Genomic DNA, 16705 nt, shown 5'->3' with positions numbered 1-16705 from the left:
GAAAGACCCCAAAAGTACCTCACCAAGAGGATCAAAGTGCTCAAACATATGCCATATGCTACCCGGTTAAAGAAACTCCAGCTCTACTCAGTGGCATACTGCCTGCTCAGGGGCGATCTGTGCCTGACGTATAAAGCCATGTCCAACCCGGAATTAATGGACATGCTGCACCTCAGAAAATCCAAATCCCATTGAGCTACGCACTCGAGAGACTTGAACCCCAGCACTGAAATAAATAGGACATGCTGGAGGGACAGATTCATAACCCAGAGGCCCCCTTCACCCTGGAATAAAATCCCAGTCTAGGTTAGGCAGAGTCCCTCATTGACTCTCTTCAAGAGGAATCTTGATGAGTGGATGGGAGATCATAGGTTTACCCTGGGTATCACTTCTGTGTCACTGTTTGACAGAGGCACAGTATACTAACCTCGAAAAAGGGCATAGCAAAATTAATTTAAAATGGGTGGCGAAAGCCAAACACACTCTGGCTAGGCTTATAAATGCCCTAGGGCAGATAGCCTTATATGAACCTATGAACCTATGAACAAAAAGGGACTTTGCTAAAGTCAGAAATCAGTTATAAAGAAAGGATAAACTTTAAATTAAACTTGTTTTCCTTAAGGGAGCATTTCAGATGGGTTGCTAAAAAGTATGGTTATTCTTACCTCTCTGTTGTAATTATGCCAAAGCTGATTGTATTGCTGCCAGGGCTGCAAAGAGTGCATGGGTGTGGGGTTGTTGCCTGACTCACAACAAGTTAATCAACTGCAGTTATCATGGGTTAATTGTCTTGGCAGTCCAAAACCTGACATGGATGTCTATTTTGGGCTTGTGAACTGAGTCCTTATTTAGGAAGTCCTTAAAATATTTAAGAGAGTGTATTTAAACCTGTGGACAGAGTACTTTTGCTGACTTTCTGTAGTCACCTTTTAGTCCTGATTTTATGAAAACAGATTTTGCTTTTCCTATATTAATTTTATTTAACTGGTTATCTGTTTGAGTTTAAGTTTAAAGACTGTTACAAATAGTATTAGTACTGTTATCAAAGACCCTTAACTTTAGTGCTAGAATATCCTTGTTTTTTTATTGCTCCTATAATACATGAGCTTTGAAGGAACAACCATCACATCCCTGAAGTTACCATGCATATTAATACTACCCACATCTCTTTTATTACATTTTCCATGTGAAGAGTATCTGTCCCATTTGAATTCAAAAAAGACATATTGCTATTAGCATTATCATCCTGGAAATGTAAAAATGATTGTCTCCTTTGTTTTATACTTCTGTGCGCTCTACAGGCTTTAGTCAGCTTATTATGAATAGCTCCAGAAATATAGGTAACCAAGTTCAAATTAGCAGATGGTTGGTCCGACACTGGTCAGTGAAGGTATGTAATAAATCTACTGACTCATTCCACACCATTTCTTTTGCACTTTACAATTGCTGTGCTCGATAGCCCTGTGTAACATCTAGTACTGGATTATATCAATTTCAGCAGATAACAAATCCTTATCAGATGTATTTCTGACACCCTGTAAATATTGACATGTCAGTATATTAAGCATAGTATACTATGGGTATCATATAATGCTCCTTAAAAATATTCACATTGGCTGATTTATGAAACATTTTTGATGGATAGTTGATTGTCCCTTTTATAAATGGCATAGCTTAAACATGTACATGCCAGAAGTTAAAGGATATATACATAAGTGTATCTTTTAAAGTAGCAATGCTTTCTATTTTTTTATGTTAAACAGAAATTTCTGGAGCCTTGATGGGAAAAGCAAGATGACAGAAAACATTTTTAAAAGTGTGTGACCTTTTAAATTTGTTTGCATTAACAAATGCTTACTGCCTGGAAAACTAGGAAGCAGGATAATGTTACACAGTTTTAAGAGTTTTGCTGACTATAGCTGTGAACATTTGTTGGAAATACGAATTACTCAATAAAATTCTGTAGTCACAAGAGGGAAACATTTGTATGCAAGTATGGGTGGGAGGAAAATTAAAATTCATACCACTTGTACCATTTCTCCAATTATTCTCAGCAGAGCTTTTGTATTCTGCACACAGTAATGCTTTTCTTTATGGTTTAACAGACAATGCTTCATTTGTTCCATCCTGGCATACACGAGCATGTATCTATCAAATAATCAATGCTGTTCTAAAGATTCCTACAGCTGTTTCACATTCTCTCTGCAAGATTGTTACCGATAAAAAACACTTCAGGGTCACTGCCTCCTTTTTTCCATTATTTTCCGCTGAAATCTCTATCATAAAACATTCCACCAAAGGCACGTGCAAGTCAGAGGAAATAATGAAAAATGTCCTGCTCTGCAACTATTTGCAAACCACGCTGCCTGCTGCCACAAGATACTGTAATGATGGCTTTGTGTTTGCTTGTTATGTTTTTTTAGTACAAAACAAGGACCAGCTAACCACATCTCAGTTTTATTGATTTTTTATGATGTAAATGACATCATCTAAAAAAAAGGTAAGTAAAACATACCTGATATAATTTTTATTTAGCTAATATATAACAGTACATAGATTATCATCAAAGCTATTGAAAATCTGGTAAAATCCTTGAATCTGAATGGCATGAGTGCTGGTAAAAGCAAGAATTTGTTGACTCTGGCTCTCTAGATTATATCGCTCATTAAAAAGAACTTGCAGTTTTTTTTCTTATATTTACTGTAGGTATAATTGATAGTGTGCATTATTTAGTATTGTTTATTTAATCCTGCTTTTATTCTGCTTATGTAAAACTAAATTGCAAATTATAACTGAATAACTGCAATGACAAAAAATAGTGTAGCAATCAGCAGTATAATTTGCAGAATCACATAACTTTATTAACTGTAAACCAGTTACCTTGATGGCAATAATACAACTAAGCCATTTGTGATGAGCAAAACAACCAGAGTAAGCTGTATTTGACAGAGTTATAAAGTAAAGCTTCAAGATATAGTAGGGAAAGTAGTTTTGTCATTTAGGAGAAGAATAAACTGAATCCAAAATGTATCCAACATTAAATCCTTAGAGCTATAGAGCTACACAAACTTTACTGCTGGGCATGCTTTGGGTCAGTAAAGTAGTGTATTGGTGAGCACATTCATTTTTAAAACTCTGATTAATAGAGAAAGCTAGCTGTAAATTAAATGTCCCAAAGATTCATGATAACATCAGCATAATAAAATGCTGCTTACATTTATACCTGGTCTTTGTGCAGACGACTGCAGGCATCAGAGGAAGAGTGTGAGATCTGTTACTTGCAGCATGAATTTGTCTGTCGTGGAGAACGCCTCACTAGCGTTAATAAACAGTGTGTTATCAAAAATAAGGTAAATAAGAATTTAGAAGCCATAAAAGAAGCTATGATAAATTTAACAAGCTGGACCTTAAGTAAAACTTGATTTTACAAAGGAATTAATCAGTGTATCATGCGATACAATAGTATACATTTTGAAAATTCCTGCAAGAAAACAAATTAGGAAGGAAAGCAGTAGTAATGGCTATGAAAAATATTATTTTGCTGGCATAAAAAAATACATAATTTTAAGGCATGTCAGCTGAAACACATTAAGAAAGTAAATAGCAGTCATCTCTTTTGGGGATTCTTCATGTACTTTATGGTTTATCAGCACCAAATCAGCTGACTGGTTCTGTCATGTCCTACCCTGTGGAAGACTTGCCCCATCTCTCCTTCCTCAGTGCATTTTTAAACCATTCATAAATAACAGCTACTTTCTTGGCATTTACTGCCAATGCCAGATTGATTATATAGAGCACACTGCACATACATTAAAGTGCATTGTACAATATGAAATCATTACTGTGTCACAATTTCTACCTTAACAAACTTCACTACCTGTATCCATTTCTATGTTATTGTCTCTCCATACTGAAATCTTACTTTTCCTACTAAAAGTCCCTAGCTCTTTAATGAATCTCTCTTATATTGTACCTTCCCTCTAGCTTATCTCTGAACAAGTATGTACTATACAGTTAAGTTACTTATTATTTCTCAACATACTATTGTAATTGTAAACGTTGTTTGATATGTATTACGATGCTGTTCTTTGTGGAGCTTTTCTCCCTGGGCCTCTCCTGAAAAAGGACTTATGTCCGGTCGGACTATCCTGGTTACCAAATGTAATAAATCAATAAATAAATAAAATAACCGTAGTGAAAAATAAACAGTAAGGATGAATCACTTACTTTGTTTTTACTTTCTTTATTACCATTATAAATGCTTATGTAAAATGTATGTAAATGCTTATTTTTTTTTTACTACATGCAGCATGATTGTACCACTAAATATCCAAGTAGGAATATTTAACTGTTAATTCTTATTCGCTTTATACCTGCACACGTACACACACACCTGCATGCACACAACCCCATGGCAAAATGGAACTACTGTGCAAAATAACTTTACTATGCTACAAATACTGAAATTATAAAACAAAAACACGTGAAGGGGGAAAGATGTTTTCTAATTTAAGTCATGTTTTATTATTTCCTTCACTTTGTATCACAAAGAATGCATGTGAACCGGAAAGGCTTGAGAATAACATATTTGTGTATTTGCATGAGTAGCTAAGAGTTATAGTCAGGCAATGAACAACTGTGGCACTTTGTTACAAAAGCAGATATGAGAAAGCTCAAAAACATGCCTCTCAGCTGTCCCTAATTATAAGGGACGTGCCTGATTTTCACTCAAAGTTTAGCTATGAATCTCAGAATCCTCCTAAAACCAGTGATGAGTATAGAAAAAAGTGAATTATACTTACTAAATAATGACAATAGTTTTATAGACTTCTCTTATTCTGTCAATGTCTCAAGTTAATAGTACTAATACTACTAAAAGTGTTCCTGATTGTCTTTTATTATTTCTGGATTTATCAGTAATTCTTTGTGAGCTATGCTCATAAATAAAATCTTCATGCCAAGAAATATCTGTTTTAGTACAACTTTATATAATTCAATGTATCAGGAAGTCAGATAATTGTATATAGGTTACTTTAAATTCATTAATGTGAGGAATGGTCCACTTCCATTCTATCAAAACATTGAAAAGGTTGCATAGAGGTACTTAAGTGGAACAAACAGACCTGCCTCCACTGCAGTGCCCATGTTTAAGCCTGTTTCAATGGTTTCATGAAAAAGGAGTCAATGGAGTCCATTAGCAATGTTACAGATCAAAGGACAACTATTTAGTTTGCAGTATCATTTAAGATTTTAGCACTGGAGTGGCAATGCAGGTAATACATATATTACTGATGCCATACTGGCTTGCTACTTTGAGTGCATATGGATTCTTTCCATAAGAATGGGTAGAATTATAGAGCTGCCTGTAGAAAAATGACCCAAAAAATAATTATACTTACTATATTAACAGAATCAATGAAACTGATGCCATTGCAATGTAGCATATTTGTAATTAATAATGTATCAGTAATCATATTTAAAGGCCTAAAGGTATTTATACATGCAGCACAGTTGCCAGCGCTATACCAGTGCTTTTCCCCATCAGTATGTTTCACAAGTAGAAAGTAAAAGGGGGTGGTGGCACCTGCACACACCGTCAGTGAAACCTTTTCCTAAGGGAATTCACATCCTCAGGTATAAACTATTAGAGGCACAGCTCATGACATTAACCAGCACACATGGAGGTCATTGGGAAGGTGTCATGTGATGAAACAGTCTGACATTTAGAGATATAATAATACAAGAGGAGTGAATGGTCCTTGAAAAATTACTGGGGATAGTGTGAAAGATGAGCATTATATTTTAATGTGACTTTACGTAAATGTTCAGACATTCTTCTCTGAATGATCGGAATACTTTTTAAGCAATGGGGATGGGTACAAAAATAGCAGTAGGAGTCAAGAACATATAACGATGACAGCAGAACAGAGTAGTATTTGGGACCCATACTTTTGGTTACAGATCTCATTCCCAAACTCTGTCTGTAGCCAAAACCACTGAACTGCATTTTTTTCAGTGCCACTGAATCACTTTTACCAACAGGAAGTGTTCTCAATTTGTAGTATTTAAGGAGATCATGGAGGCTCTATTTGCAATTAGTTTGGGGTGATTTGCCTCCCACAAAAGCAATTTGCAAAGAATTTTTCTCAAATTCCCATTGGCTGGTTCAGTTATAACTGCATAAGCTTTCATGGTGGGATCTGTGAACAGAAAAAAAAAACATTTTAGCTGTTAGGTAAGGGTAGAGAAGGTGTAATGGCTGAACACAGAATCCATTATAGCATAATACAAGCTACAAAGCAGACTGAACTGACCATTAGGACACAGTTCATTAGCTTTCAACAGGCCATAATTTATTAATCTCTTCCATAGCTATGTAAATACTTATCACTTAGTGTGAATATAATATGGGTATATTTTTGTCATAGGTTTGCCATAAACAAATTATTTTGTTTTAGGTGCTTACTTATTGTATAATCTAATCATGGGCAGATCTAGTGCAGAGCACCCAGGGGCACATGCCCCCACCTTGAAAGTGTGTATCCTTCTAAGTGAATATTAAAACATCCTTGATGCTGGGAATACTAAAACAAATGCTAGATGTTTTCATCTGTGCACATGCATTTGTTCATTAGTGCACTATGCAAGTGCAGTTGCCTCTTTAGCATGCCTTTTGAATGTCTCCTGGTTGGGAGATTAAGTGAAGTAGAAGCATCCATTGCTGCATTTATCAGATGGTCAAGAGAAGGAAGAAAGTGTCTTTAGGAAACCGATGGTTGCTACATTGGTGTGTGTGTGTGTGTGTGTGTGTGTGTGTGTGTGTGTGTGTGTGTGTGTGTGTGTGTGTGTGTGTGTGTGTGTGTGTGTGTGAGTGTGTGTGTGTGTGTGTGTGTGTGTGTGTGTGTGTGTGTGTGTGTGTGTGTGTGTGTGTGTGTGTGTGTGTGTGTGTGTGTGTGTGAGTGTGTGTGTGCAATGACCCAGTTATACAGGGGGTGCTGGTTAAGTAACTTGCTCAGAGTCACACAGATGGAGATAGTATCAACCTCTGTATCTCTGATGCAGCTCATTAAGTGCTTGGAGTCATAACCTCCCACACCAAACCTCCATTAACTTTTTTTTTTTTTTTTTTTTGGTAAATCAGTTATTAGCACTTCATAGTTCTCATTGTTTGGAAAATGCAGCACCATGTAACACCTGTTGCAATTCTGTCCACCTTTTAAGTGAAGTAGTGTTGTCTGACAAGGCTCTGAGCTGTTAAAAAATTGCTTCTTGTACTCAAAGGTATAGGGTTTGAATCCTCCCACCTCTATTTGCATGCATGACTGTGAGCAAGTCACTCGGGCAGCAATATTAGGTCACCCTGAAAAGGGGCAGTTTCTCCAGAGGGTTTCCCCGGTTAACAAATAAATAAAAATTGTAGTTAAAACTTGTCCCTTCTGGGTACTCCATCCCCAAGTATTTTGACTTTGTCCAGAATATATGAGTAAAGAAATTAAGAATTGTTTTGACTGTCCATTATAAAAAATGTGGCTGTCTGGCAAATTGTTGTGGATCACAGTAACTAAATACGTCTGGCATGTGAGTTTCAGATTTTGTGTCCTTCAGAAAATGCTTGATAATGCAGCTGTCTAAGTATATAAGATAAAGATTTAAACACTATTCCTGATTACTGGGTCTTTGTCACTGACTCTTATACTAAGAGTTGGGATGGCATGGAGTGTCTGCATTGGGATGCACTGTGTGGTTCTCACAGTAATCAGCTGAAATACAAGTCTTGGTCTTTATTTATTTGCTCATTCATTGTATTGGGAGCAAACATCTGAATGTATGCAGATGTACAAGGGTCTGTAATTGATGGTCATATCTGTGTGCATGTTTGTGTGTGTCTCCTGCATCCCAGACTAGTTATAGTGCAAAAGAAGGAACTGATTGTAGTTAACAGGGGCTTCATCATTTGAGCCATGTTTTGGGGTACAATCGTTGTTTTATTGACTGTTAACAGTGAACTTGTTTGTCTGTGAATAGATTGCACAGCATGAAGTCTATGAGTTTGTAAGTATGAATGCATTTTTAATTTAACTTGTTTTTGCAAGCAAAAGGAGCTACAGCTATTTGATACTTAGTGCGGATGAGCTAAGGCTAAAAGCCGCCAATGAGCTGCTTTCTGTAGGGCAGCTTTTGGTTTCCTCTGCCTTCATGAGTCTGACCAAGTCATTTCACCAGACTTGCACCTAAGATGCCACTGAAAGGAGACACTTGCGTCCAGTAGGTTGTCACAAGCTGTTGGTAAATTCATTACACATTTGTCTTTTGAATTCCTGCTCCCTTCAGATAGCCCCTAATTAGTGCTTCATGTTATGCTGTTTGACTATGAATCCCTGCATGTCTGTTGTTGTTTGCTCGATTGTCAGATGTATTTTCAATAAATGTGAATTTCAAAGGAACAGAAGTTTACTTTTGCTCATGCTTTCTGTTTTCAGTGTGAGAGTGCTTTGTTTTGTTTATCAAATGGCTGCCAGTATTTTTGCTGTAAATTTTTATTAAAAGTTTAAAATTAAATCCAAATATCTATGACCATTGTAAAAGTAAAGAAGACAATAGTATGCACTCTGGTAGGTTTCAACATTGCTTTGTGGAAACTGGGAGAGACAGCCAACTAATGGGGTAGTGGTATGGATATGCCGGTTGGTGTGGGTTCAGGGCCATTACTCAGCCTAGGGCCCCATTTGACCATGATCTGGCACTTGTTATTATTCAGAAACTGCAAACAAGTATTTGGCCTTAAACATTTGCCCTATGATTTTGCTTTTCTATCTTTTAAACCTGGTAAAGGGGCAAACCAGGGGCACTGTCAGGTTAAGTGACTTACTCAGTTGCACAGTAGGCATATGGGGGAAGAAAGAATAAAATCCTGTATCCCTGACTACAGGAAGAAGCTTGTTAAGACTTTAGAGCCTTAATTCTCTATTCTGTCTACCAGAACCTCACTTGTGTCTTCATTTTCACATAAATCACTGAGGTTTAAAAATCTCTAAGATTTATAGTCATTCAGTAATGTCAGTTGCTAGAGTCTCATAGTTTTTGCTGTTCAGATATTTTGAAAATGCAAGTTGATGCAAAAACTGTTCTTTTCTTTTATTTTTTATTTATGTATTTTTTTAGTGAATTAGAGTAGTTTGGCTCTTATCTCTCTCCAATTTGGCAGGACACCTGACATTCTCTCACATCTGAAAATATTTTTTTATTACCTGTTGATACTCATGTTGTTGACATGTCTGAGTGCTCATGGATTCCTGTTCAGTGATGTTGAAAGGTATAAAACAGAAAATAGTTCACATTTTTGTCTGCTTTAATGATTACTTAAGTATACAAAAGTAAAGAATACTGACAACAGTGAGATACTTTGTGAGGTAATGCATTGTAAATGCATATAATGCCATCATTTATATATGCTGCTTCTTATAGGTTCATAGGTAGGTACTAGGCTATTGGCCCTAGGGCCTATATAAGCCTAACCAAAAAGGTACCCTGGCTTTCCTGGGCCCCTGTCGAGCACAGTCACAGAAATGATCCACGGGGTGAATTTCCTATTTCCTATCCAATCATCAAGATTTTTCTTGAAGAGTGCTAATGAGGAGCTCTGTTTGACATAGATAGGTAGTCTGTTCCAGAGTATGGGAAGTCTCTGGGACAGGAATCTATCCCTCCAGCATGTTCTGTTTATTGTGGTGACAAGGTTTAGGTCCCTAGAGCATGTAGCTCAGAGGGATTGGGATTTCTTTAAGTGGAGCATGTCCAACAGCTCTGGGTTTGACATAGCTTTGTATGTTAGGCAGAGATCACCTCTGAGTAGGCGATATGCGACAGAGTAAAGCTGGAGTTTTTTGAGATGGTCTGCGTAGGGCATATGTTTGATGCCAGTAATCTTCTTTGTGAGGTATTTCTGTGCCCTCTCCAATTGGTGTAGATATCTTGTGAGGTACATACCAAAAGTAGTGCTGTACTCTATAATGGATCTAATGAGTGATGAGTAGAGGGAAACAATGACCTCTTTTTTTCTGGATGAGAAACCTTTTGTGATGAGGTCTGCCACATAGAAGGATTTCCTGACCACTGTGGCAATGTGATTATCAAAGGAGCGACTACTGTCCACCTGTATTCCAAGGTCTCTTATCACACTTTTGGTGTTAAGTAGACTACCACCTATGTAGTAGTTCATGGGTACAGAGTTTTTACCAAAGGGGATGACAATGCACTTTTTGGCACTGAGCTTCAGGCCATGGCTTTGACACCAGGCATCTGTCTCAGTGAGGCCCTTTTGTAGGATGTCCACATCATTAGGAGTTTTGATTATGGCACCTAGTTTGCAGTCATCTGCAAACTTCATTAGCCAAAGACCTTCTGTGTTAGCCTGTGCTTCAGAGAAGTAGATGCCAAACAGGAGAGGACCCAGGACTGAAACCTGTGGTACTCCACTTGTCACTGGTCTGAAGTTGGATTTGGAGTATGCTACTTTCACAGTGTGGGTTCTGTCCATTAGCCAGTTGGCAACACATCTTGTGACATAGGGATTTATACCTAGTTTAGTGAGTTTATCTATAATTCCAGAGTGGGGGATGGTGTTGAAAGCCTTGGTGAGATCTAGATAGGCTGTGTGAACCACCTTACCCTCATGTATGGCTTTGGTGACTGCTTCAAAGAAGTCTATCAGGTTAAGGAGACATGATCTGCCTTTTACTAACCTGAACTGGGTAGGGTTCAAAGTTTGGTGATTACCAATGTCTTTGTTTATGCGTTCCATGATGATATGTTCCATGGCCTTGCAGACCAGGCTCATCAGGCTAATGGGGCGGTAGTTCCCAGGGTCTGTTGTGGCTCCCCCTTTGTGGAGTGGGATAACCGTTGTGGTGCACCATTCAGTATGCACAAAGCCTGAGGTGAGGCTATGATTGGACATAGTACTTAGGTGGGGTGCCAGTTTGTTCTGTACTTCATGTAGAACGCAGGCTGGGATATTGTCAGGTCCCATGGATGCTGTGTTCTTGGCTTTGGAGAGTGTGTTTTTTACCTGTGCAACCGTGATTACAGGAACTTTGCAGTCTTCCAGTATAGAGATGGGCCTCTAGGGGGGTGAAAGGGGGATAAAGTTAGCGCTGAACCTATCTGCCAGGATGTTGGCAATATCAGTTGGTTCTGTATATTTAATGCCATTGTGCTGTAACTCAGAGCAGATCTGAGTGTTGCCATTAAGATTTTTGACATAGCTATAGAATGCTTTGTGGTTGTCTTTAGAGTCAGTGGCAATTTTGTTTTTGTAACTAGCTTTGGAGGATTTTATGAGGGATCTCAGCTTCTTACTGAAGCTGACCAGGGAGCTCCTCCAGTCATGGGATTTTACTCTTTTTTGCAACAGTTTCTTTCTTCTGTAGTAGAGTTTGTTTATGGCAGAGGACCACCAGATTGGCTTCCTTTTTTTGGAAGATAGCATCTTGGTTCTGTTAGAGATAGCACGATCCATGCACTCATTTAAGTGCTTATAAAGTGCATTTGTGTAGGATTCAGCAGTCGTACCTCTATTGTCCATCTTCATGGGTGTCACGAAGTTTGCCACTTCTGTCTTAAGAAGTGTGAAGTTGGCTTTGGAGAAGTTTTTTTACGGTGGTTTCCCTAATGGGGGATGGGGGCGGGATGTGGATATCTAGGGTGATTAGCTTGTGGTCAGATCTGACCAACGAGGAATTGACCTCTGGTGTGGAACACCAGTCGCCCATGTTGGTAATGACCAGGTCTAGGATATTGCTGCCCCTGGTGGGGGTGTGAAGAAGTTGATCCAAGGCATTGGAATTTATGAATTCCAGAAAATGTTCTTACTTTATTCTGGTGTACTGTACATCAACTTAATTTTGTAGTGTCATACACAATAAATCATTTCAGCAGTGGGAAGGTTATAGTGGTAGCAGTGTAAGCTTACATGGCAGGATGCTTATTTTAATGTCACTTACTTACAGTATATTTCACCTGAAAATGTTTGTTCATCACTATTTTGATGTTTTAGGTGTCTGTCATGTGAAGGAATGGTAATCCATGTAACATTTTTTTTTTTTTTGTGAAATGTTTATTGATGGTGTACCTACTAGTTTTACAGAGATGAAATGCGTGTATATGCAACCTCCTCCCACTAAACCCCCATTTTCAACTAAACTGAAAGCTGTGTTAGTGAAGCTAATTCACAGTAGTTTGAGATCAAATGAGTCATACACATCATTTACTGACAGGTCAAGTGGTGGCGCAACTGATTTGGAGGAGGGGCTACCATGAGAACTGTAAGGTGAGCTAGTCTGACCTACCTGATGCAGGTGATCTTGCTGTCACTGACCTGACATCATCATCACCAGCAGCAGCAGCAGCAACACCAGTTCACCTGTTGACATCATCCAAATTTATTTACATAGTTGAATTGTTTGCTTCTAATACACAAGAAATGGTCAAGTCTTAACAAACAGGTGCTTTGTTTATTATTCTTTCTGCAAGTAAGCGCTTTCGTTCCAAAATCCATTAACTAGGAACTTCATCAGACAATGTAAAAAACTGTTTGCACCTGTTTGTTAAGACTTGAGCATTGCTTGTGTATTTCCTGGTTTCGTTTTGTTTAATGGACTTCTGGTTTGATCGAGCTCAAGTATACAGCAGGGGTGGTTATCTTTTGCTGATTTGGATTACAATTGAATTGACTGCATCATTACACTACATGGAACATGGAGAATATGAACGGATCATCTCAGGCTTCTTCTTCTTCACCTGGGGACCTTTCTGTTTTTTCTGTTTTAATACAGCAATTAATTACCAGAATGGATCATTTGGAACAAACCACTTTGTCCCAGCTCTCAGTTCATCCTACACCAAGCACGCTGACTATGTCGGATACTGTTATACAGCCTTCTCAGCTAAATTCTCACCCTCTCAGCAACTTTTCACCTCGGAGACCTGTTCAGCACACTGCAGCTCAGCTTAGTGGTATTCCGAACGCATTTTCTAATTCGGATACCATGCATAACACTAATACTGGTGCTTTTGCTAATACTATCAATGGGTTAACAGACTGGCTTAATAATAAATATTCTTTAAGCCAAAGGACCAACAATAATAATACTGGTCATTCTTTCAACCAGAACTTAAGTGACTTTGATCGTATCTTAATAAAAATTAAGAAGTTACAGATGGACAATAGTCATTTTTGTGAATGTATAAATAAGAGAATAGTCCCCTAGGGGCTCCGTATGTGGCATTATCCCACTGGCCTTGTTGAAAATTCCCTTTTTCACAGAGATTTCCTTACATTATTTAATAGTTTTGGAATGGAATATATGGAAATGGTAGTACAGCATAATGAGGCCCAAATTGACTCTTTGGGTCAAGTTAAGACTTTAGACAGTAAAATCACGCAAGACCCTTTGTTTCAGTCAAATAGATTTGAATATAACCATATATTCCATTCCATTGAAGGACAAATGGATGTTATTAAAAACAAAAAACTGAAGAAAATAATAAGAGATGAAAAGGACCATAATTCAAATAATGCCTACCCCCCACCCCCTCCATCTCAAGTATGGATTTTTAATAATAGACATGTTGATGGATATGATTCAGTGTTTGACAACCAATAACGTTTAGACCATAATATGAATAATTCTTTTTTAGGGGAAGAAGAGTTTTCACCTCTGAGGAGATCAGAGCGGATCAAGAATCAACAGTAAATGAGGGATACCAATTATGGGAAACAACAAACTTTTCAATATCAACAGGGCACTAACAGAGCAAACAGAGGACATTACAGGGGACCTCGGAGGGGGAATCAGGGGAGATATTAAATACATGCCTTGATATGTGTAATAGTGATGATAATATTTACTCACTGCCATCTTTATCTACCCATGTAAATAATGAAGGTGATTTTAAAGTTTATAATTTCACTGAATTGAATGTCAGTACTTATTTATGTAACCTTTTAGCAAAAGGGCTTACATTTACATCTAATTCACCAGCTAATGTAGTACAGACATTATTAGACTTAAAATTATATGTTAGGAAGCTAAAGTTGAACTTGTTATTCAAAAGAGTTGAAAATGTTATACATCCTTTTAAGATTTCCAGCACGTATAACCCTCCTATAGCTCCTATTTTAGACACCTTTGAGTGTGCATTTTAACTAGATATTAGGGCACACAGGAGGATGACAGATGAAAAGCTTATTAAGAGTAACGTGTTTAGATGAAGTAATTGAGCTTGAATATTTGACTTATAATACAAATTTAAGAGTCATGAAACCTGACAAAGGGGGTGGTGTGGTCCTTATGTGAAAACATGATTATATACAGAAAATGTTAGAAATTTTGGAAATAGACACATATGCCTATAGTTCTCTGAATGAGTAAAATGGTGCATATAGGAAAATCAGAGGGCATCTGCAAGACTTGTTCATAGACTGGCTCATTACTGTGGAAGAACATCAATTTTTGTCTGTAGATTATCCCATCACTCCTACTATTTATGGGATTCCAAAGATACATAAGGACATACACCAACCCCCTTTTCGTCCTATTGTGAATGCTAAAGGTTCCATTACACAGCCACTAGCAAAATATCTTGACGTTGAAATCAAGAAATTGTTAAAGACGGAACCATCAATGTGTAGAGATTCATGGGATTTTTTGAGTAAGATCAACGCAGTGCTATTTTATAATTCCTTTATTTTTATAACTATTGATGTAAAGGACCTCTACACTGTGATCCCTCATGATGTTGGAATTGAATGGTTCTGTGAATATCTACACTACAAAAACTTGCCTCAAGATAAAATTAATATGCCAATCAAGTTATTAGATATAGTTTTGAAAAATAATTTCATCATGTTTGAACAACAACTCTATATCCAAAAAGGAGGAGTAGCAATTGGGTCTGCATGTGGGGGCATGTACGCTAACACTGTAATGCTAGAATGGGAGAAAAGATTTTTAATGACATCTCAGTATTTCCCATTCTGCCACCTTTATACCCATTTCCTGGATGATATTTTTATTCTTTGGTGTGGATCTGAACAATGCATTGACCCATTCCTGCAATATATTAATAACTCTGCTCCCTTTTTAAAATTTACACACACTGTTAATGAGGTTGAAATTGCTTATTTGGATGTTTTGCTGAAGAAGGATATTCAGAACAACAGGTTTGTGTCTGAAATCTTTCAAAAAGTAACTTATTCCAATAATTTTTTGCATTTCACGAGTTGTCATCCTTATTCACAAAAAAGAGGTGTTCTGAAAGGGCAATTTATTAGAGCGGCCCGAATGGTCACCCAGTATGAAAGATTTTTAGATGAATGTCATAATCTTCGAGACATGTTTATCAAAAGGGGCTATCTATATTCTTTGGTTGAAAATATTATGAAAGAGGTTATCCTGAAAAGAGAAAGTGGACATTTTATTCCCCTGTTGAGAACTGGTGATATTTTATGTGTCAATGACATTCCTGATTTTGCTGATGATGAACAGTCACATGTCAACAATGGTTCTACAGGTAGTTATCATGTAGAAAGTGATAATATTGATAATAACAAGAATAATTACAAATCATGTTTTATTACCACTTTTTCTACTGATACATATCAAATTAAAGCAATGTTAGAAAATAATTGGCCACTTTTAATAGGTGATATTGATATAAAAGAAATAATTGGTGAAAAGCCAGTCTGTATATTTCGAAAGGGCAACAATATAAAATCCTTATTAGAATACAAAGGTAAAATAAATAAGGGAGGTTACATGTATAAGTGTGGATCATGTAAATTCTGTCCCTATATATTGGAAGTGAATGCAATTAGTATTAAAGGGATGAGAATTAAGATTAGAGATAGGTTCTGTTGTTTTACTGAAAAAGTTGTATACTGTGCTATATGTGAATTTTGCCCCTGTTTTTACATAGGCAAGACTGAGCATAAGCTCAAACACAGAAGTGGTGAACATGTAAGAAATATTAGAGATCACTGTGAAACGAATGCTTTAGCAAAACATATTATACAGTATCCTAATCACAGATTTAAATGTATAGTTTTAGATGTAGTCAATCCATCATACGGGGGGGGGGTGCATGGCCATATGTCCTAGAGAGAAATTAATTGAGCTGGCAGATCCATCTAGATTAAATACAGTGGCCTGGATTAAATGATATTATGTCCATAGCCAGTATTTTAAAATTGAAAGCTTTAAATAGATAATAAAACAAAGAGCCGGCCAGTTACGTGAAAGGTCTTGTTTATTGAACAAAATAAAAACAATAAAATGATTAGTACTAAGTGCTTTCACCCACTCTCCATACTGGAAATAGAAATATGCTCATTAATTCCTGGTGAATTGAAAACATCCAATCTTAGTTGCCATAGGCATTCTTTTGCTTCCAATAAGGTCTTTTCATCACCTCCTTTTGTGGATTGAGTGTTGAAACACCAAATATTGAAAAGGAAAATAAAAAGGATGCCTTAGTACTCCCCTTTAATGAAACAGCAGCAAAGATTATTACTATTGTACAGGAAACATGGCTTGGTGTTTTTAAGGATAAGAGTTGAACTCACTGATATTATTGGCTGTATCCCTGAGATAACATATAGTAGAGGCATGAATTTGAAGGAATTAATGGAGGTGGATATCAACAC

At 37.2% G+C, this 16705-nt stretch overlaps 1 protein-coding gene across 7 annotated transcripts in view; it reads left to right on the top strand.

Moving 5' to 3' along the window:
* Positions 1–16705, top strand: part of LOC122803484 (galactosylgalactosylxylosylprotein 3-beta-glucuronosyltransferase 1-like) — a 783044-nt gene that overhangs the window by 263578 nt on the left and 502761 nt on the right. For 4 of the 7 annotated variants that reach the window (XM_044073110.1, XM_044073117.1, XM_044073115.1 and 1 more), the window contains exon 1: positions 2161–2500. The exons of 2 other annotated variants lie outside the window; for them this stretch is intronic. In XM_044073110.1, the coding sequence (XP_043929045.1) occupies positions 2480–2500 (21 nt within the window). In that variant the 5' untranslated portion in view covers positions 2161–2479. Of the gene's footprint in view, positions 1–2157; positions 2501–16705 lie in introns of those variants that run through there. One more of the 7 variants, XM_044073111.1, reaches the window with a different exon arrangement.

The sequence above is a fragment of the Protopterus annectens genome, chromosome 5.part1 (assembly GCF_019279795.1).
Source record: "Protopterus annectens isolate FY-2018-M chromosome 5.part1, PAN1.0, whole genome shotgun sequence".
Lineage (NCBI taxonomy): Eukaryota > Metazoa > Chordata > Ceratodontiformes > Protopteridae > Protopterus > Protopterus annectens.
This window is presented reverse-complemented; position numbering and strand designations above follow the sequence as displayed.